This window comes from Myiozetetes cayanensis, unplaced genomic scaffold, assembly GCF_022539395.1.
Source record: "Myiozetetes cayanensis isolate MyiCay16 unplaced genomic scaffold, myiCay2020 scf10, whole genome shotgun sequence".
Taxonomy (NCBI): Eukaryota; Metazoa; Chordata; class Aves; order Passeriformes; family Tyrannidae; genus Myiozetetes; species Myiozetetes cayanensis.
In genome coordinates, this window is record NW_026086605.1 from 19,105,558 (window position 1) to 19,126,394 (window position 20,837).

A 20,837-nucleotide genomic window follows, 5' to 3' on the forward strand; every position below is an offset into this window, starting at 1 on the left:
CAGTGCTTTACTAAATTGGAGCATAGACATAACAACTTTTAAAAGTTAGCAGAGGATTCCCAGCCTAATGAGTTGCATTAATTCTATCAGCTTGGCTCTTTTAGTACACCTGGCTTTAATTAAACACCTTGATTAGTATGCCTGAACTCGTTAGCTTCCACTGATTGACAAACAGCCAGAGGAAGCAAAGCTCCACGGGAAGTGGTTTGGGGACAAAAGAGGCAATGGCAGAGTGAGTGTGATCTCCTGAAGGATCTGGATTAAAGGGATAGTTGTGAAGGAGGTGGCCACTGTTTGTTATGACAGAAGATCTGGATGATGTAAGTTCCTTTTGTTTATGTGTACTTAGCAAGAGGCATCAGAGCTTCCATTGTGCTTTGCTTTGAGCTTTGTAGTACAGATGTCAAGTTTCCCCTTAACCTTATGATTTTGGTAGATTATGCTCTGTGTTTGTAATTTTGTTGCAGGAAACTGTTGTGGTGTCTTAATGAAGTGCTTTGAGAAAATATTCCTTCTCTGATAATCCTTAAATGAATGAATTTCTCTTTGAAGGGAATGATTTGCTCAAAATTATTTTGTTCGCAAAGGCAAAAAGGTGAAAACATAACATAGCTCTTATACTACTAGGCCTTTAAAAAAGTGATGTGAAATTGGTTTCATTTTAATTGAAACTATTTGATTAGGGTCTAGTGTAGCTAGAGGCCAGACCCACTTCTGTTCCATCCCTGCTTAACTTGGCAAATCTTGTGCTGTCTCTTGAGGAGAAGTGTTGGAGTGGATAATATCCCCAGTAAGAGTATAGTAGCAAGGACATGTAATAAGCAATTCTGACTTGAGGGGCCTGGTGGATTCTAAATTATTCTCTTACTTAAAATGATTCTTTTAATTAGTTAATTATCCTTTCCTCCTTGGAGAGAAATAACTGTATTAATAACTTCCACATTATTCATGCTTTTTCTCAGGGAGACAAATATGTTTATATGTGTATATATATATACACACATATATATTATATGTATCTGTATATATTATGTGTATATAATATATATTATCTGTATATATATTTATACATATAAATATATTTAATATGTATAAAATATACTGAAGTGTAACCAAGCTATTGCTGTCAGAGGTCCCTTTTAGCTCTATCTCCTTAAACTGAAGTGTATATTAATGTAGGCTGTGAACATTTTTTCCTTTAAAAAAAAAAAGGAAAAAAACCCGCAGCTTAAAGCATTTTGAATTGCAGAGATGAGACTAGAGAAACCAAATGCTTATGAAAGCCTGAAACATTGACTGAATTGTCTATGGAATATGGAGCAGAGCAGAGGCTGAACTTGTCCTTGTTCATCTTCCAGCTGACCTGCTTGAACCTTTCTTCTTGAGATAAACAAAGTTTTCCATGTCAAAAGGGTAAAAGAAGGAGGACTGGGGATTCTCTGTTATGCAGATGTAAATGAAATTGCCTTCTGGGCCTCAATGGTAAGCAGGTGTCTGCTGTTAAAGGAAAGGTTAACTTGTTCCTGCCTAGCTGATGGCTAAGATGGCTGAGTACTTTTGAGACTATGGCAGTTTGTTGCTTTCCCTCTGTACCTTCTTCTTTGGGTTCTTTTGTGGTGGAAGTGCCTGAAGCCCAGGTCAAATAAGCCCTGACTTAGGTCAGACAACTTCCTTCACTGGCTTGAGGGGGAAACAGCAACAGTTAATGTATGGGTCTCCTCAGCTTGAATTTCATGAAGCATTGAGAGGAACATTCAGCACCTCCTTTCCCTGTTTGTCTTGCTCCTTCATCTACCAAGGAAGCTGCCAAAATAAACTGGTGTAATCATGTAAAAAAAGGATCCTGCATTTTCTGAGGAGATGCCTGGAGTTGCAGGGCTTCAAGGGGAAACTCCTGTTTTTCCTCTGTTAATAGTCAGAGGTGCTATTGCATCTGTTCCCTGAAATTCTGAAGTAGTGTTGTTGCTAAGTTTTTCTTTTCCTGTAGTAAGGATAACTCAGGCAAGCCATTCTATTTTCAAGTTCAAAAAACACTATTAAGACTACTCAGTCCCATCCCTGATACCTCCTTGGCTATAGGCTAAGAACAGGTCTAAAATGCCACCTACATTCTAAACCTCAGAGGAGCAAAATGAAAATGAACTCAAGTCTGCTAGCTGAATCAGATCTAGGGTTTTGTGTTCTCTGTAGCTTCAACTTTTCCATGCACTCCTTTCAACACAGGAGCACTGTGACAAAACTATTCTGTAATGTAGTAACTAGTGAATTTATAGAAGAGAAAAAAGAACAAACCAAACCAAAACATCAGCAACAACAGAAAAAGAAAGTTCCAGAGCTGTCATATCTGTACATAAATAATCTTTACTATTTTAGCTGGGCTGTAGTTGCAGTAATCCATTCAATCAAGCTGGGTGTTATGCTCACAAATGTCTGCCAAGATTCATCATAATATTAGAGTTGATCTCTTATTGAACTCATTTGTATAATTTCCTGTTAATATTACAGGACAGTACTCTCTATACTTTGAATTAACTTGTTCAATAGTCTGCCTTGCACAGCCAAATACAGATAGGAACAAACAACTGAGCTGGAAAAGAAGAGACTTTTGTTAAATAATCCAGTCTGTTCCTTCAGGAGTCTAAAGAGTTTTGAATGAATACTGCAGCAAGCCAGACCTCTGCTCACCTCTTCTTGACTGTCATTGGTCTGCAGGACGCATCCCTTTGTTCAGGAGCAGGACAAGAGCAGGAACTGAAGTGGGGAGGAAAAGTACCTCAGGGAGACACTGAATGAATGTAGTCATTAGAGTTGCACTTCAATGAGATTGCAACTTGGCTCAGGGTAGTATGCTTGCTACAGAGTCACAAGCCGGTGTTTCAGAGTCCAACTCTCTTGTCTTTCATACAGCAAACTGGGGTGACTTCGGCATTATACACCTTAGGGAATGAACTTTTTCCCAGTCCCTGAGCCAGTATAGTCAGCTGCTAAACAAAACTACTTTTTCCCTGTCTCTGTAGATTCGTCCCATCTTTAGCAGACCAGGGCAGCAAGGGGAGAAGCCTCTGGAATTATAGGGGAGCAAATACTGGGATATTTTGAAGGATGTTATCATCTTGTGGTGGCAAAGGATTGCAGTTTATCAGTGGTCCTTAATGGACATCTACTTGAAGCATTGACTGTGCAAAAGCATTGAAGACCTAGAGAAGTGTAAAGAGCATGGGTCAGTGCTTGAGGTATGCTGAAAGAAATGAAATGTGAAAAGAGAATTTTGAGATTGGGAAGGAATATTAAATTACCCCAATTTTGCTGATTGTTTTAAATTGGTCATATGACTTGCATGTTCTGCAATTTCACTTAAATACCCGTATAAAGTCAATCAGTTTCAACCCAAAATACACCACAACTTGACCCAAGGCAGCATGCACACAATGTTAGATTTGAACAGAAATGTTCAGGCTTTGTAAAGGTGCCAGTGCAAACTTTCCTGCATACTGGTAGAAGAGTTAACTAAGAGCAAACAGAGCAAAAAAAAATTGTCATGAATTGAATTCATCTGAGGTTTTAAAATTGGCACAGAGCAGAATGTGACCTGCAAATCTCTATCTTCTTCGATATGCATAATGTAAATGAGATATGCACTTTCCTTGTTTAAGTTGGATTTTTTTTTTTAAGATTGGGGCAAAAATCGTATTGGACACAAAACATGAATGACTACAAAACCTTCAAGTTTCAGGTGATAAAGACTGTTTAATAGGAAGATTTGGATCAGATTTATATGTGTGTTCTGGTGTTTGGTTTAAAAGACTTTGCAGTCTAAGCACTGGATTTCATTTCTAGGACAAGAACACCTTTCCAGTACTCAAAAAAACTTGCCTTGAAAATAATTACTGGGACAGGAGGGCCAACTACCAAAAACTGCCTCTCTTTCTAGCAGGTGAGCTATGTGCTACCAGGAAGAAAGGGGGAAATTAAGGGGAAGAGAGCATACAACCTCTTCTGTTCTACCTGTGCTGATTTGCCTCGCAGTGTTCTGCAGAGCCTTCTAAACCCTTAACCTGACAGGATAGTGGAGGAAACTTTCCTATGAATATTTTCTTTCCACTGTGTGGAGCTAGTGGTGTTCTGATCTGTAGTTTTGAAGGTGAGGGATGTATTCTTTGTTAGGGACTGTAGCTGTGTATGTTGAAATACAGAAATACAAAGACAAAACATAACTTGGCAAAAGTGGGAAGATCAAAGCAGAGCTTTGTATGCTCTGTCTTTGCTTTTTTGATTTTTGGGGGTTTGGTCATCTTCCCACAGCTGGACTCCTTGCTACATAAGGGAGCCAAGTTCGTGCTGTGCTTCTGGTATTCCAAATCTAGATGCAATAGGTAACATCATCTACTTCTATGTTGAAACTCGGAGCAGACAAGAGGAGAGCAGACTGCTCCCCAGAGGCTGTTTGGATTAGACATGAAATGAACCTTTCCTACTTCTTCATAGGGTAGAGCCACATATCATAAGGAAACTTGGCAGATGGGGAAGAAAGGTGCTTGGGTGGATTTAAAATGTGATTAAAGAGCTCTGGATCAAGTAGGAGTGCTGGTTCAGTCTGGCTTTTCTGGAATTTGGGTGCAGATGTCTAGTCAGCCTTAAAAAGGAAAGTAAATCGTTGGTCACAACTTACTTGTGAGTTAGTGTTCTCTGTGGACTTGCCTTACAACTGAACCTGGAAGTCTGTAGCAGACAGACGTCTATAGAATGGGTTGGAAGGGACCTTTAAACGTAATGTAGTCCAACCTTTCTGCCATGGGCAGGGACACCCTTCTCTAGTTTGGGTTACTCAAACCCCATCCAACCTGTCCTTGAACACTTTCAGGGATGGGGCATCCACAGCTTCTCTGAACAACCTGTTCCAGTGTCTCACCACCCTCGTCTTAAGGAATTTCTCCTTTGTATCTAATCTGAATGTACTTTTATTTTAAAACCTTTTAACCCTTGTTCTCTCACTGCCGTTCCTGGTAAAACATCTCTATCCGTGCTGCTACCCTTTGTGTGTCACCTTTTTTAGTAAAAACTAGAAAGAGCAACCCTACAGGTACAATGCAGTAGTTTGTCAGAAAGTATTTTCTAGTCCTGTAGTCCCTGAAGTGTTGGAGACTGTGCTAGGCATGATGTCATTAGAAGATGCCTTCAATAATATGTTCTCTTTGCATAGGCCTGCAAAGGGAAGTAAACAGGCTCATAGTGCAGGTGGTTGGGGTAGCGTCTCCCAAGCAATGTCACTGAATGTCGATAGAATCAGAGAATTGTTAGGGTTGGAAAGGACCTCTGGAGATCATCTCATCCAACCTCCCTGGCAAGGCAGGCTCACCTACAGCAGGTGACACAGGAACTTTTCCAGGTGGGTTTTGAATGTCTTCAGAGAGGGAGAGTCCCTAACCTCTCTGGGCAGCCTGTTCCAGTGCTCTGCCACCCTCAGTGTAAAGACGTTCTTCCTCATGTTCAGGTGGAACTTCTTGTGGTTTAGTTTAAGTCCATTACTCCTTGTCCTGTCACTGGGCACCACTGAAAAGAGTTGACACCTGCCTTTGAGATATTTGTATGTTAATAAGATCCCCTCTCAGTCTTCTCTTCCCTAGAATAAACAGGCCCAGCTCCCACAGTCTCTCCATGTAAGAGAGATGCTTTCTACTGGATCCTCTCCAGAAGTTCTTTGTCTTTCTTGTAATGAGGAACCTAGAACTAGACACAGTATTCCAGATGTGGCCTCACTAGGGACAAGTAGAGTGGGAGGATCAACTCCCTTGAGCTGCTAGATTATATTGGATAATTATATGGGGTAGATTGTTTTGTGAACAGTAAGTCTGGAGTTTTCCAAGCAGGTGAGAGTGAGCAGCAGAAACAGAAGAGGCAAGCTAGTATTTGAGGTAGGAGAATTGCAATTGTATGTGCAAGTATGTCAGCACAGTTCCAAAATTATTCTAACCCAACTTCATCATCCTTGACTGGTGCTGAAGGCACTGGGGCTGCTCATCCAGAACAATGAGTTAGACCAGAACACTGGAAAACAAGATTCTAATGCTAGAATAAGAAAGGTGATAGCTAGAGGCAAGCAAGAAACAAACAGTCTGTATTAATCCAACTAGAGAGCAAGAATCTGAGGAGATTAGCTCAGTGGGTTAGAGCAGGGTGCTAATAACACCAAGGTTGTGGGTTTGATCCCATATGGGCCATTCACTTAAGAGTTGGACTCGATGATTCTTGTGGGTCCCTTTTAACTCAGAACGTTCTGTGATTCTGTGTAAAGGCAGTTTACTATTGCAAGAACAAACCTAGTATGGAGAAGAGCTCCTCTTTGTGGGTGGGGCTCAAATTGCATCTCTAGCCAGGATGATAATACAGCGAAAAATCTTTATACTGTATAAAAAAGGCTGAGCACTATTACACAAGCTCCAAATTCACCTGTCCACACTCTATTCCACTACAGAAAATTAGAGTGGCCTCAGAGATGCCGTTTTCTCTTGGCAGGCAAATCATTTTTGCCCTCTTTCATTGAATATTAGGACAGACTGTGAATCTGAATGTTTTAACTGCTGTAAACAGCAAGATTCATGTCTGAGAACATGAATCCTGTTTGCACTCAGATGGCACCTGTAAGATACAAGATAGAATAACGGGCTGATTTTTAAAATTTCCCTCATGGCCTTAATGCTTGGGTAGAGTTTATCTGAAATACATCAGGGTTTGTAATGCTTCCAACCTCTGGACAATTTCTGGACAGTACATAATGGTATACCTCATCTGCTTCTACTCTATCTGAGAGTACTCAAACTGCCAAACTTGAACTTGCAGCAAAAAGCTCAGCATAAAAATGGATTTCAGTGGATTTCATTCTGATTCAGAGATCAGATCATGATAGCAGCAGAATGAGAAAGACTGATGCCCTCAGAATAACTGGAGAAAAAGAAACGATCAGACTTTAATGATGCACAAACAGAATAAACGAAGGAGAGGAGAAAAATCACCTCCTTTTTTGGAAGACTGTATGAAACTTGATGTCTTGTACACAGAAACCACAATTATTAATGTCTCTGCAAATACTGAGAAAACTTATAAGACTACCTTGAGAAATGTCATCAAAACACCTTGCTCGGTTACTGTTATATTCTTAGTCTCTGTATTCTCTAGTTTGTATTCTTCCTGAATAGAATTATGAACTCTGGATCTTATTTTTTGACTAGTTCTACAAAATAGTTTCTTATCACTAAGGGACAGCTGATCAAGACAGAAACTAATCATGTGTCCAAATATTTGGTTACAAAGCTTTTTCCACATTGTGCTGTAACTGATTGTCTGCATAAATACGCCATAAGCAGGTCCCATTATCTTCTAGATGTGCGTAGATGTTGGAAAAAACTAATACAGTTGTAGGTATATATAAACTAATACACGTGAGTTTGGAGGTAAACTACAAAGTAAATGGATATTGTAACAGTCAGATTGTCAAACTAGCTCTGGTACTTGATCACAATCCCATTGTCTAAAGATAATGAGGGAAGAGATATCTCTTGTTCTCAAATGATTATTTTGGTTGTTATGCTCTGAACATCTGGCATCTTCCTGGGCCTCACAAGAACATTGGTTCAGTTATAATCCAATCTTGCACGTGCTCTGGACAGCCTGTTGACACCTGATAGGGAGCACAAAACCTCAGCCAGCATTGTGCATTTCGTGAGCCAAGAAAGGAGGAAGTGGAACAGATGCAGCTTGAATCATGCAGGAACCCTCTTATCTTTTTCTCAGTAGATGTAATTGTCACTGCTCTTCATGTGACCTACGGGCTTTGTGGCACCTTTAGTCTATTTGCACAATAATATTAGCAGGTCTTTAATGAAGTAAAAGTACAGTATTGTAGAAAGTATGTTACTGCAGGTCCTCTTACAAGAGGGCATGTGGCAGACAAATAAAAGAAAGTATAACCAACAGGGTTAGGAAAAGAGAAAGGAAAGTAGAGGTGGATTAAAACACTGGAGTGTAATCCCCATATCGCTCATTGGAGCACATGAGTTAAGGCTGATACAAGCTGAGGTTTGCCTTTCCCCTGCAGACAGCAGGACTTGCCACTACTGACCAGGTATATGTTCATTCCATAACCTGAAAGGAGGAACTATGGAAACATTGACACACTGTTTCTGTTATTACAGAGAAATAGAACGTGGGAACATAGGATGCTTCTGGTCACTTTTGGAAAGAAGCAATTGAATAAATGTGCTATAAAGATTATGAAGCAGCACCTCAAAGGGGAGCTTATACTGGCAAGCATATCCCTCTCAGTTACTGTTTATGGAATTACTGAGCTTCTTCCCTATCGGAGTCCAGTCCAGATGAGTCACTCCACCAACCACAATGCTGCCCACTGGCCAATTTAAAAACTTTAATTTCCTAAGTGTTAATCTGAATAAAGGACCTTTTCTTTTACCCAGACCCCAGCCTGAGGACTGGCTCTGCTGTGCTCTCAGTGTAATGGAAGTATGGTGCTGGGTTAGATTGGGCAGCTGGTAGATTTGCAGTGAATAGTTTGGTCTCCAGGGAACCATACAGGATAAGAGTTAATCATGTAAGACATTTTCATAAAAAACAGAGTGTTCAGAAAGATTTTTAAGTAGCTTTTCATTTTTTTTTTCCATGGTTTTTTGAATGTTAATTCTTTTGGTTTTCATGCTCAAAGAGGAAAATAAGTCACATCACTTTCCGATGCTTCATTTGATTTTATTTTAGCTTTAAGATACAGCTGTGCATACAGAATATACTCCCTGTCTCTGAGGAATGACCAGAGAAGAATAAAGATTAGCAGCTACTGAGGATACATTAAGATGTCAGCTTTAATGTCTGATCTCAAGGGAGGAACAGGTCAGTTCTTTCCTCATGGTGAAACAGAAGGCATAGAAACCAAGTGAGTTTTTGGGTAGTAGATATTCAGTTTTATTTTCTGTTGGGTTTTATAAGTAGATTTCGCTCAACAACTGCATTTTTAAGTGGTTTTGAATTTGTGAGAGAGAACCCTTGAAACAATAAAATGAAATATCCCCCCAATTCACCATTCTTCTCTGTTACCCCACCCAGGAATGGACTGGGCATTCTTTTGAGTGATCATCTTTCTCCACTACTTTATAAGAGCAGGTCTCCTTGTTGAAAATGCTTTCACACTTCTCTTTATCATAGTCAACTGGTGTTGAATAGCTGTCATTGAGAAAAGAAAAAGAGGTGATGAGAACAAGGAGCAAACAGCTTCCACCTCAGATGGTATCTACACCTTTAATATGAAGAGGCTATACTGAGATGTTTGGGAGCAGAAAAGGGAACTTGCACAAAGCTCCCAAACTCAAATGTTACTTAGTCTGTTACTTAAGCAGGATGAGGGGACAGATGTAGTTTACAGATCTGATTTACACCCAGAGGATGTTTGTTCTGTTTCTTTGCTATTCCCATATCACTGCTTCTCCTCTTCAACCACAATATGGAACAAGAATTTTATGAGTGGTTGGGTGTCCCTGTAGAAAAAATTACAGACAGGCCGATGTATTTTGAGCTGCTTCTCAGGGGAAAGTGGGGGACATGTGTGGCTTTGGAAAGATCTGGACTGGGATCAATAGGAATTTCTTAGGGAACTATGTGTTCTCTCTTGAACCAGCAACTTGCCTGCAGTTTTAGCCCCAAGAAGAATTAAATTCTCTTTTTATTTGAAATCGAGAATCTTTTGTTAAACACAAGCTATATTTTTCGGAGGAAATTTTTGCATGTTCAGTGATGCTGGTGTTACACGAATGCATAACTTTGTGATATGAAGTGAGTGAGAGAAGGGTCATGGTCATTTCTCAGGAACCCCTGTGTGAAGGGAAGTGGTTTGTGCTGTATCATGGCAGAGAGGAAAACCCCCACTGCTGCTCTGAACTCACCTGGAGCAGCAGCAGCAGTGAATTCCATCCCTGGAAGAGGAGCAATCATTGCAGTCATCTGTCCTCCACTGGGAACCAAATTCACGCAGCTTTCCTTCCCAGTCAAGGCAGCCTGAAAACAGAGCGTGTGAGCCGCCTTCAGTGTCAGACCCATTGCAGCATCAACAGTGCTGCTTGTACAAAAGGGGTGGGACCTTTGCTGGCTTTTTACATGAACCTCCCCATCTGCCAAACGTGGAGGTTCCCCAGCAGAGCAGGGCATGCTTTTGTAATGCAGGGAGAAGAGAGTCCTGTGTCCCTCTGCTTCCAGTGGTTCTTGGCAGCATTACTTCATGCAGCCCATGCTACTTCCCTGGACAAAATTAATTTGTAATCTGGTTTGTGTGATTCTCCCTAACTAACTTCTTCTTTTTATAACATATTATAAATTCTGTTCTTACCATACCCCATTTCCCTCCCATTTCCATTGATTTCTTTCCACTGTTTCCACTTATTTCTAAATTTTGATAAATTACACAGAAGGAACAAATCAAATTCTTGATTTGATGATGATGGCAATGATTCTGATGACATCTCTCATGTTGAGAGCAGTTGACATCTTACCTACAGTCACACCGCCAGACATCCCTGGCTTGCATGCCGTAAAGAAGCAAGAAGCATCAGACAGTGGCACACTAATGGTAAGAACAAGAAGGCAGGCCAAGAGGGTTTTCTGAACAAGAAAACACAATTCATATGAATGTTTAAGTAACTATTAAGATGTCTTGATGATAAATACTACCATTAGAAACAGGCAAATCCATTGTGGTTTCAAAGCAAAATCCAGTTGTCTTTTGCAGTGTAAACACTTAAACACACAGTCAGGAATACTGAACCATTTAGAATAAGCAGAGGCAAAGCACCATGTGGAAGGGTGAAAAAAAAAATCTGTCTTTTCAAGCTGTTAAAATGGAGTATTGCCCGATAACAGGACTGATAGACCTAGACACTATTTGTGAAAAAATTCTATTCCTTTCCACTCCCCATTAATTTTTCTTGTCTGTTTTTATTCCATAGGATTGGTCACTGATTGTTTCTTTCACTAACCTCACAGTTGCAAAAACATTTTCACTGGAGTCTAAAGAACTACCAAATGTTTCACCTTAATATTGAGGGATTAGGAACAAGTTGAATACTCAGGACTTGGCCCTACTTTGGACAGGAGGTTTCACCAAATGACTTGCAGGTGTCTCTTCCAACCTAAATAATTCTACATTCTGTGACATTTTTCAGTGGTTTTTTTTTTCTGAACATTCAGCTGAAATTCCTCAGCTAGTAGCTTATCCTTCAACATTAGTTTGAAATGTTTGAAGGGTTTCCATTGGGGATATAAAGGAATAAGTGCAAGAATTCTAGGATGTAATTAGTTGTGATTAATATAAAATCTTGGTTATAGAGGAAAGGTAGACCAGGAATCAACAATCACATACCCACACATATGTACATGTGTCTGTTTAACTAAATATTCAGATGCTATCCAGACTTTTCACAAAAAATGAAGGCCAATTCTAGGTTGAGACACAACAGAGCTGCTTTCTGCCAGAAAGAGGTTAGCTCTAAGATTACATGAATAGTGAAAAGAAGTTATAATAAAGCCTTAGCTGGAGTCCTGTTAGACATCTCCTGCCCATTTACATGCTGATATATTTTATGCAAGGTTCTTACCTGCCTGCGCCTCTCTATCTTATGCTTACTCTCGTGACACAGAATTTATACATTCTCCAAGTTGCTTAGATCACCAAGTACTGAGATAAATCCAACAGAAACTCCTTTAAAATCTATACCAACATACCATAGTCTTTTACAGTGTTAGATGTAAGGACTCACCATTCTTGCAGAAGTATGAGGCTTCCAGTAAAGAGATAGATAGCCTGTAGGAAGCTCATCTTCTCTGTGAACTTATATAGAGAGGGAATTTCTGATAACAGTCCTTGAGCAAACTGATCATGCAAGTCTAACACCAATGATGTTTCTGCAAAATTACCTCATGGGGTGGACATTATTAGCATAAGGCAGCTACATACAGGAAGGTTTGTTCTAACAAAATAGATGTGGCTTTTGTGCCACACCAGATCTGGAAAGTACTTATAGGAAGTACGTTGAAGGGAATTTCAAGCTTGGAAGGAATATTTAGCTCTTGCCCTGAGAAAGCCATTAGAGACATAGTAGCCATCACTCACAACAAAATTTGCACGCTTAGTTTGAGCCATCTGTGTTTTAAAAAATTGATCCTAGATAACCGTTTTCTTCCTTGTTCAGTTTTCAGTCGTGAAGAAGATCCATATGCCTAATTGTGTTGACTTGTTGTGTGGGTTTGGGAGTAGAGGTTAACTCCAGGGTGGGTTGTCTACTCCACATCTTCTACCCAAACTCCAGAGTTGAGAACTAGCTCAGGAAGTCCATGAGAGAAAGCCAGCATTGTGACAATGTAGGTCACAGTGAGACCACTATTCACAGGGACATATTAGCTGGCTTTTAACTCAGTAGATTGGGTAAGTTGGTTTTTCTTCAGTTACTAGATCATTCTTCGCAATGCAGAAGAGCCATTAAGCCCCTGGAGCTTTGATAAAGCTGACCACAATCAGCCTGTCATTAGTAAACTGGATTTGGCAGTACTGATGTATGCCCTGCCCTGAAATGGGCATAGCCATATGGCTCATGCCCTTGACTCCTAATCACTGGTAAACCAACAGAACATTCAACCCATGAGTGCAGGTACGAGGAGTTTCTTTACTGAAATCAACAGAGCCCAACATATCCACTTTGGATCTCTGACAAATATGTATGAAGCCAATTTAACAGCATCATTGTGGTTTGTTTCACTGTCAGTGTTTCAGACCATGTGCATTTTCCTGTTAAAGAGGAGGGAAAAAAGTCACAGCAGGATAGCAAAGTATTACACCCCGATCCTTGGCCAAAGCTGCCTTGGTTGGTTGCAGTGAAAACAGAGAGAGTTCATAGTCTCCCTTCTCATGTTCTGCTCCTATGCTGCCTGGTCTAATTGATTTACGTCTTGGGATGCCTGAGGATGTACCCTAGCTTTGTATGCCAGCTCTTTCTAACCTTTATGTGCTGAAATTAACTGTTTCACTTTGGCTGACAATACTGTGGGAAGTACCACAGAATCCTGTTCAAGGTGTTAGTTCCTCCATGTTCTCAAAAGTAATCTGGAGCAAATGCTCCATGACATTTTGAAACAAAAGGACTGGCAAATTGCACTGCCTTTATTTTATTAATACTACTGAACTATTTAATTTCTTTTTCTTCTCACATGTTTTGGCCTTTGTATGCAGTATTTTGCTTGACAGGAACCCTGCAGCACCCTGCAGTTTGTGAACAAAAACCACCAGTCACATAGCGATTCTGGTGTACTGGAGTGAAACTTATGGAACTTGTTACAGTCAAAATGCAGTCAACTTGCTGGTTTGGTGTTGCAGTAATAGAGGATGCATTTGTTGCTCAACTCCAAAAAAAACCCCAAAAATCCAACCACTGTGTGTATGTGTTTTCTTTCTCAGCTTTTCAGACAAGCAGTGACTGCCCAGCTGTTCCCATTGCAGGCCCCCCTATGTTTTCTATGTGCACGCTATGCCATGTATGGAGAGAAGTTCTTGCAAGCAGCGTTCTTTGGAACATGGCAGGGAATTACCTGTCTAAGACTGGGCAGTCTTTAGGGACAGTGAAGAAACTCTTTGAACGATATGTGAATTCAGAGGAAACCTAACAACATGCTGTGCTGAAATCACTCACAGCAGCAAAGTCCATGTAGATAGTCTATTCCGTTGATTCTTGAGATCATTTGTGACCCATATAATGTTGCATGTCTTCATGTTGTTCATGTAGAGGCTGATGGGTGCCTTGCTTGTGTGGGGAACTGGTATCTCTAACAGGTGTTGCTCTGTTGAAATCTTATGTTGGCTTCCCAACCAGATAATTTCTTACTAAAAACATTCTAAGAATATCAGTGCTCTGCCCACTTCTGTGTCCTCTTTCCACTTAGGCTGATGGGCAGAGTGTCCTCTTCCTTCCTAAGGCAAGGAAAACTCCTGGAGACTTGAAGGTTTACCTTGCTATTTTATTTAGTCATTCTTCAGCTGGAGTTTCTGGTTACATCTCACTAATGACCACAGAAATAATCAAAGTAATGCAAGATGATCAACCTGTTTTTCCTGTATCTTTCAGTGCTAGGCAGTCAACGGAGAGAAATACAGCATGATTTCAGAGCAGTAATGTTATTAAAACAGCCCAATAAACCAGCTATTATCTAAGAACAACTGAAAGCTAGAAGAGATACACTAAAAATGAAAGCAGTCCAAAAACCTTGTTTCTTAACCCAGCATTTCAGTACTACTCTAACATTCTTGAGAGGGATCGGTTTTCTTCAGGAGACAATAAGTGCAGGACCCCTTATAGCAGTTTGTGTATACAGTCATTGAAACCAATAGGTTGACTATTACTGCTACTGGAAAGGAGGAAGAGTGAGGCATATCAGCTCACAGATCATAAGTAAACACAAGTGTAAAAATTTCTTCTTGACCTTAAACTGACAATGCTACCTAGAATGTAAATTGGTTTTACAGTTGTTGAATAAAATCTGTCACATTTGTGTATAAGAAAGGATAACTGTGTTAAGGGAATGCAAAGCAAACAACACTAAAATACACAGTGCAGTGTTGACACAGAAACATCTTGTAAAGGTGGAGAAGGAAGCTTTATCTTGGTGGGGACATTTTTGCTAACTCTGAGGTTCATATGTCCACAAACCTCAAAGCCTATTATGCCCTCAGATCTCTCCAGCAATAGGAATTAGCAAAGGATCATATTCATTTTATAGCAAGGCGGTGTGAGTGACTTGCCTCAGGTAACAGGTGGCAGAGCAAAAACTTATTTGAAGTCCCAATTCAAGACAGGAGGCTCAAGCTGGAGACAATAATATCATTTCTCCTCTGACCTTAACAGACCTGTCTCCTTCCATATGTAGCAAAGTCCCTATCCATGAGTCAAATTTCAGTTTTAATTCAGTGCAATTTCAGTGGAATAAGAAAAAATTTTTCATCTCGGTGCAAATGCGTTGTTAAAGAGCATGATAATTTCTCGGCTAACCTGGAAAATCCTGTCAGGTCATGATCCCAGGATAAAGAATCAGTGATAAGCAAGGAACACAGAGGCAGACAAGAAGATCTAAAGAGCCAACAACAAATGCCAGGCTGTGCTTGTAAGGAGGAGACCTCCATCTCCAAAGTGCAAGTTGATGTGAGGGAAATGGCCACAGATACTATACCAGTGAAAACAGAAGTCCAGAGGCAGTAAATCAAAATGAATAGGAATGACAGACTTAACCAAAAAGATATCTCAACTTAGGGGAGCTGCAATCTTACCTGCACTTTTAACTTTCAAATCGAGGCATATAGTAATAAAAATCTTAGAAATCTTGTGAACAGGAAAACGACAGAAAAGTTTATTCCTCAAATGAAAAAACAGAGTGATTCCAAACACAGCTTGTCATCTTGACTTGGCAACTGATTAAGCAAATGAAGACCATAAATCTATGAGAATCTATGAGCTCTTGTGGAGCTGTGACTTAAGGAGTTAGCTATAGGAAGGGTGGTAGGTGGGTGCATTGCTGTAGTTCCTTTCAGTAGTGCCTCTGGCTTTGTGGAATTTAGGTGGTGCAGTAGTGGACCCTGCTGTGGCTGCACTGGCATTATAAGCTTGGCTTTGGTCCTCCAGGTGGTAGCAAATTTATCTGGTCTTTTGTCTTTAACATAAGCTGCACACAAATGCACAAAATAAACTGCCAGTTACTTAGTTCAGCATCCTCTGGGCTTCTATTTGGGGAAGTTAATTTTTTGTATACCCCACCTACAGTGTATTTCAGCTCTATTTAGAGAGCATGAGCTTGTTTCCATTTTTAAACTTGTTAGTCACTGATTCCATGAAGATAAAATGCAGTCGTTGGATATTATTGCTTCATGAACTCAGGAAAGTCTGGACTAGGGAGGGCAGCCACAGAATGCTTCAGCCAAATCCAAGAGATATCTTGGCTGTTGGGATCTTTTTTTGTTCTCTGCTGTTTTCCACTGTAATGTATAAAATCCTTCTTCCTCCCATTTCTTGTCTTACACCCTTCCTGTGTGTTCGAGACGGGCAGCAACTAGAACAGAACACCAAGAGAGCTGTTGTGGCTTGTATCTCTGACAGTTTTCACCAGAATGGCACTTTGCCTGTTTAGTTCATAATGGCAGTGTGCAATATGTAGTGGTGTTAAGAAACAAGCCCAGGAAACCTTGCTGTAGAAACCCCACAATGTCTTGGACAACTTCTTGAAAGTAATTTATCAGATACCGAGAACAAACCTGTGCTAGGAGAATTGCTTTCCCCCTCTTTGGGAAAGCAAGCACCAATCACCACCTGAAAGAGTATAAAATGTAACAGATTTCATGTAATGTTTTTCACAAAATGACAGCTAGCATTTTATTTTTGTAATTCCTTACAATTTGAAATAGGTTGCAGCTTAAATACATGTGTGGTATTGCCATGACGCTCTGATTCTATATATGTCACTGATTGAATCTGAGTGCTATAAAATCCTAAGAATCTGAAATTTGGACATACTGTGACAATAATGTGTTGTTTCTAAGGAGCTCCTGTATGGCCTCTATGTTGTTTCCCAGAGGGGTGGATATAAAAATGGCAAAATCTTATTCTCCGGTGTCTTTCCAAACAAATAAAGCACAAAAGCATTTCTGGTTTGGAGAGGTTCTATTGGGATTTCTGAGGATATTACTGAAATTGAACAAGTTTTTGTCTAGTTTCACATAAAAACAGAATCAAAGAATATGGCAAGTTTGAAGAAACCCACAAGGATCACAGAGTCCAGTGCTTAGCCCTACACAAGACCATCCCCAAGAGTCACACCATGTGCCCAAGAGTATCATCCAAACGCTTCTGGAACTCTACTGGGCTTGGTGCTGTGACCACTTCCCTGGGGAGCCTGTTGCAGTGCCCTCTGGGTGAAGAACCTTTTTCTAACATCCAACCTAAACCTACCCTGACACAACTTCAGGCCATTCCCTCGAGTTCTGTCACTGGTCACCACAGAGAAGAGATCAGTGCCTGCCCTCCTCTTCCCCTCACAAGAAAGTTGTGGACTGCAATGAGGTCTCCCCTCAGTCTCCTCCTCTCCAGGCTGAACAGACCAAGTGACCTCAGCTGCTCCTCACACGGCTTCCCCTCAAGGCCCTTCACCATCTTCATTGCCCTCCTTTGGATGCTCTCTAAGAGCTTAATGTCTTTTTTATATTGTGGTGCCCGACACCGCACACAACATTCAAAGTGAGGCTGCCCCAGTGCAGAGCAGAGCAGGACAATCCCCTCCCTTGACCAGCTGGTGATGCTGTGCCTGATGTCCCCCAGGACACGGCTGTCCCTCCTGGCTGCCAGGGCACTGCTGGCTCATATTCAGCTTGCCCTCAACCAGGATCCCCAGGTCCCTTTCCATGGCACTGCTTTCCAGCATCTCATTCCCCAGTCTGTATGAACATCCAGGGTTGCCCCATCCCAGGTGCAGAATCCAGCACTTTCTTTGCTGAACTTCATAGGGTTGGGGATTGCCCAGTCCTCTAATCTGTCAGCGTCTCTCTGCAGGGCCTCCCTGCCTTCCAGGGAGTGAACAGCTCCTCCCGGTTTTGTATCACCTGCAAACTGCTTAGTATCCCTTCCAGTGCTGTGTCCAAGTCATTTATGAGGATGTTGAAGAGCACAGGGCCCAAGATGGAGCCCTGTGGAACCCCACTAGTGACAGGTCACCACTCTGATGTTACCCATTCACTATTAACCTTTGTGTTTGACCCATGAGCCAATTGCTCACCCACCCCATGATGTGTTATCCAGCTGTGTGCTGGACATTTTGTCCAGAAGGATGCTGTGAGAGACAGTATCCAAAGTTTTACTGAAATCCAGAAAGATTACATCAGCTGGCTTCCCTCCATCAGCTAGGTGGGTTACCTGTCAGAAAAGGAAATCAGGTTGATAAGCAGGACTTTCCCCTCATGAAGCCATGCTGGCTGTGACCAACGACTTGTAGTCTTTCAGGTATGTCTCAGTACCTCCCAAAATAATCTTTTCCATAACTTTACCAGGCACTGCAGTGAGACTGACAGGCTTGTAGTTTCTGGGGCCCTCCTTCTTGCCCTTCTTGAAAACTGGGACAACATTTTCCAGCTTCCAGTCAGCTGGGACCTCTCCAGATTCCCAAGACTGCTCAAAAATCATCAAGAGAGGTTTTGCCATGATATCAGCCAGGTCTTTGAAGATTCTTGGATGAATCCCATCAGGCCCCATAGATTTGCAGGGATCCAGCTGGAGCAGCAGATCCCACACAATTTCAGGGTTAACGTTTTTGCAGTCATGGTCCTCCAGCTTAGGGCACTGAGACTGCCTTGATCTGTCATCTCTGTTGAAAAAAGAGGCAAAGAAAGTGTTAAACACCTCTGCCTTGTCTCTCTCCCTGGCTGGGAGGTGACCCTCCTCATCCTGTAGCAGGCTGATGATATTTCTATACTACATATTGCCATTAGTGTATTTGAAAAAACTATTTATTTCACCCCCCATTTTCGGCAGCTTCAACTCCAACTGAGCTTTGGCCACACAGATCTTCTCCCTACAGCAGCAAGCAGCATCTCGGTATTCTTCACATGTCACTTGACCTTGTTTCCATTAGCCATATACCTACCTTTTTTGCCTTATTTCCAAGAGAAGACCCCTGTTAAGCCAAGCCGGCCTTCTGCCTCCCCTGCTTGACTTCTGATATTTGGGAATTGCTGCTTCTATGCTCTTGGGAGGTGATGTTTGAAATGTGACCGGCACTGATGGACACGAGCACATGCAAAAACATTTTCCCAGGGGACCTTACTTACTAATTCCCTGAGCAGCCTGGAGTCTGTTCTTTCTCTGCAATGAAGGATGAAAAACAGAACTGGTAACTCTCTATGTTTCTGCCCTATGTATTTCATTCATCTTTGTTGGTGCACAAACAATGAAAAGGATTCGAAAGAGAGGGTGAGTGATAGGTCAACCTGCTTTCCTGCAGGTTTATCCTCTCATGAATGCCAAAACCAAAAATAATGAAAAGTACCTATGGCAATGCTGTTGAGTATTTCCTCTCTCAGTAGACAGGCTTTCCAGTTTATAGCAAGAATGATTCAAGACTCCTGACCCTCAGCGCTAAAACTGTTTTATTTAGAGGGGGGAAAAAAATTAAAAAAAAAAAAAAAGGCAGTTTCAGTATGCCCACTCTCCTGGCAATAGAAAAACCAATATACTGCACATTGAATCACAAATAACTCTGGAGCCTTAGGGCAAGTCTCTACACTTCCCTGGCCTGGAAAGCCCACCAGAATTCATTTTTTTCTTCCTTCCCCAGTGTCAGCTCTTGTTTGTGCTGAGCTGGTTTAGATTTGGCTTCAAGTACATGTGGGTGGAGGTGGTGCCCCTGCAGGGGAAATGGGTTTCACCACCCACAGATAACTTCTGGCAGGATGTGCTCATCACAGTAGTCAAATATGTTGGTTCTTCCCAGTCCCATAACCTGCTTGCTGTCAGCAAATCAGAAATCTCCTTGCACCAAGAAAGTTGTCTTCATCTATAAGAAAGTGGGCACCCAGATGCTACTGAAACTCTTGGGACCCTAGAGGTGATAAAGCTCTGAATTAAAAATAAATCAATGAAGGTCCAAATAAGGAGACAAGTATAATAAAATGAGATCTAATTTAAAAATTAACTAAGCATCTATAAATCACTTAAAACATAAAGTTTTAACCACTAATATTAAGAGTATGATGGTGAATTTATGAGAAAATAGACTTATTTTTGTAAGGTTTAGAAGAAAAATGTAGCCTTTAATTCATAAGACCTTGGTAGGGAAAAACTTGTAATCCTGAAATAATTTCAGTATCACATGGCATAGTTCCAGACTTCAATAAGCTGACATGTGCACTTCTCAGTGGTTCAAATTAAAAATAATCCATGAGGAATCTCCAAGTAAGTTTTGTTCTTCATAAAACATTTTATTTTGAAAACCAGAATTAAAAAAAACCATAAATATGAAAACCAAATTTGCTCTAGAAACAGTTCCGTTGAGCTATTTAGGTAGGAAGGCTTTGGATCACCAAGCTCAAAATATTACTTCCCCTAGTGAGAAGCTGCAGCTGTTTGTTCTGTGAGAACATTCCTTCAAGTGAATCAGTTGAGGCTGTGTTCTCTGTAATTTTTACATGAAATGTCAGAAAAGGGAAAAAGTCATTTAGGACCAGTGAGGATCCCTGCCCTAAGAATGCTCAGCTGTGTGTAATCTCCTGCTTTTACAAGACAACGGACTTATGATCATAGAGCTTGATTAAACAGTCCACTTGTTTTGCAAGGTAGTTTTCTTTTCAAACCATAGAAGAATTAACAACAGGTTGGTGTGGGGGTTTACTACTCATTTTTTAAAGCAAAGAGCCCATATAAAAGCAGCATTTTGCAGGGTATTGTTGTCTGGTGTCTTATATGTGGGCAGAGTTAGGATATTACCTATTGCGAGGTGGGAGATTTGATTTTGAAGCTGGAATTCACTCCCCAGGGAATGTAGAGAATTCTTACACTAATAAAAGGCACTTGCTTTTATTAGTGCTTCAGGCTCTGCTGCCATGTTAGCAGCCAAGTGTTAGCAGCACAGAAGGAGTTAGCAAAACTCCTACAGCAGTTCAGGTGTGTCCCGTGTGCCCTGAGTAGGAGCCACTGTACAGCATGTCCCAGTCAGTGCATCCCTTGCAAATGAGAATGGATTTTGACACCTGGCTAGAGCAGAACCTGAGA

General features: G+C 41.0%; 1 protein-coding gene across 1 annotated transcript; it reads right to left on the reverse strand.

Moving 5' to 3' along the window:
- Positions 1-8,812: 8,812 nt before the first annotated feature.
- LOC126653292 (beta-microseminoprotein-like) lies at positions 8,813-11,698 on the reverse strand. Its single transcript, XM_050340847.1, has 4 exons — positions 11,675-11,698; positions 10,545-10,692; positions 9,942-10,053; positions 8,813-9,225 (listed from the first exon to the last, which is right to left on the reverse strand). The coding sequence occupies exons 1-4, from the start codon at positions 11,696-11,698 to the stop codon at positions 9,096-9,098; spliced, it is 414 nt and encodes a 137-aa protein (XP_050196804.1). The 3' UTR covers positions 8,813-9,095.
- Between the last annotated feature and the right edge of the window lie 9,139 nt (positions 11,699-20,837).

What these genes read in the sequence shown, in the direction of transcription:
- LOC126653292 (XM_050340847.1), bottom strand. Translation starts at nt 11,698, where the DNA reads ATGTATAAATTCTGTGTCACGAGA. An exon ending in ATAAATTCTGTGTCACGAGA is followed by an intron (nt 10,693 to 11,674) that starts GTAAGCATAAGA and finishes ACATCTTAATAG; the next exon opens with TTACTTAAACATTCATATGA. An exon ending in GTCTGGCGGTGTGACTGTAG is followed by an intron (nt 10,054 to 10,544) that starts GTAAGATGTCAA and finishes CTCTGTTTTCAG; the next exon opens with GCTGCCTTGACTGGGAAGGA.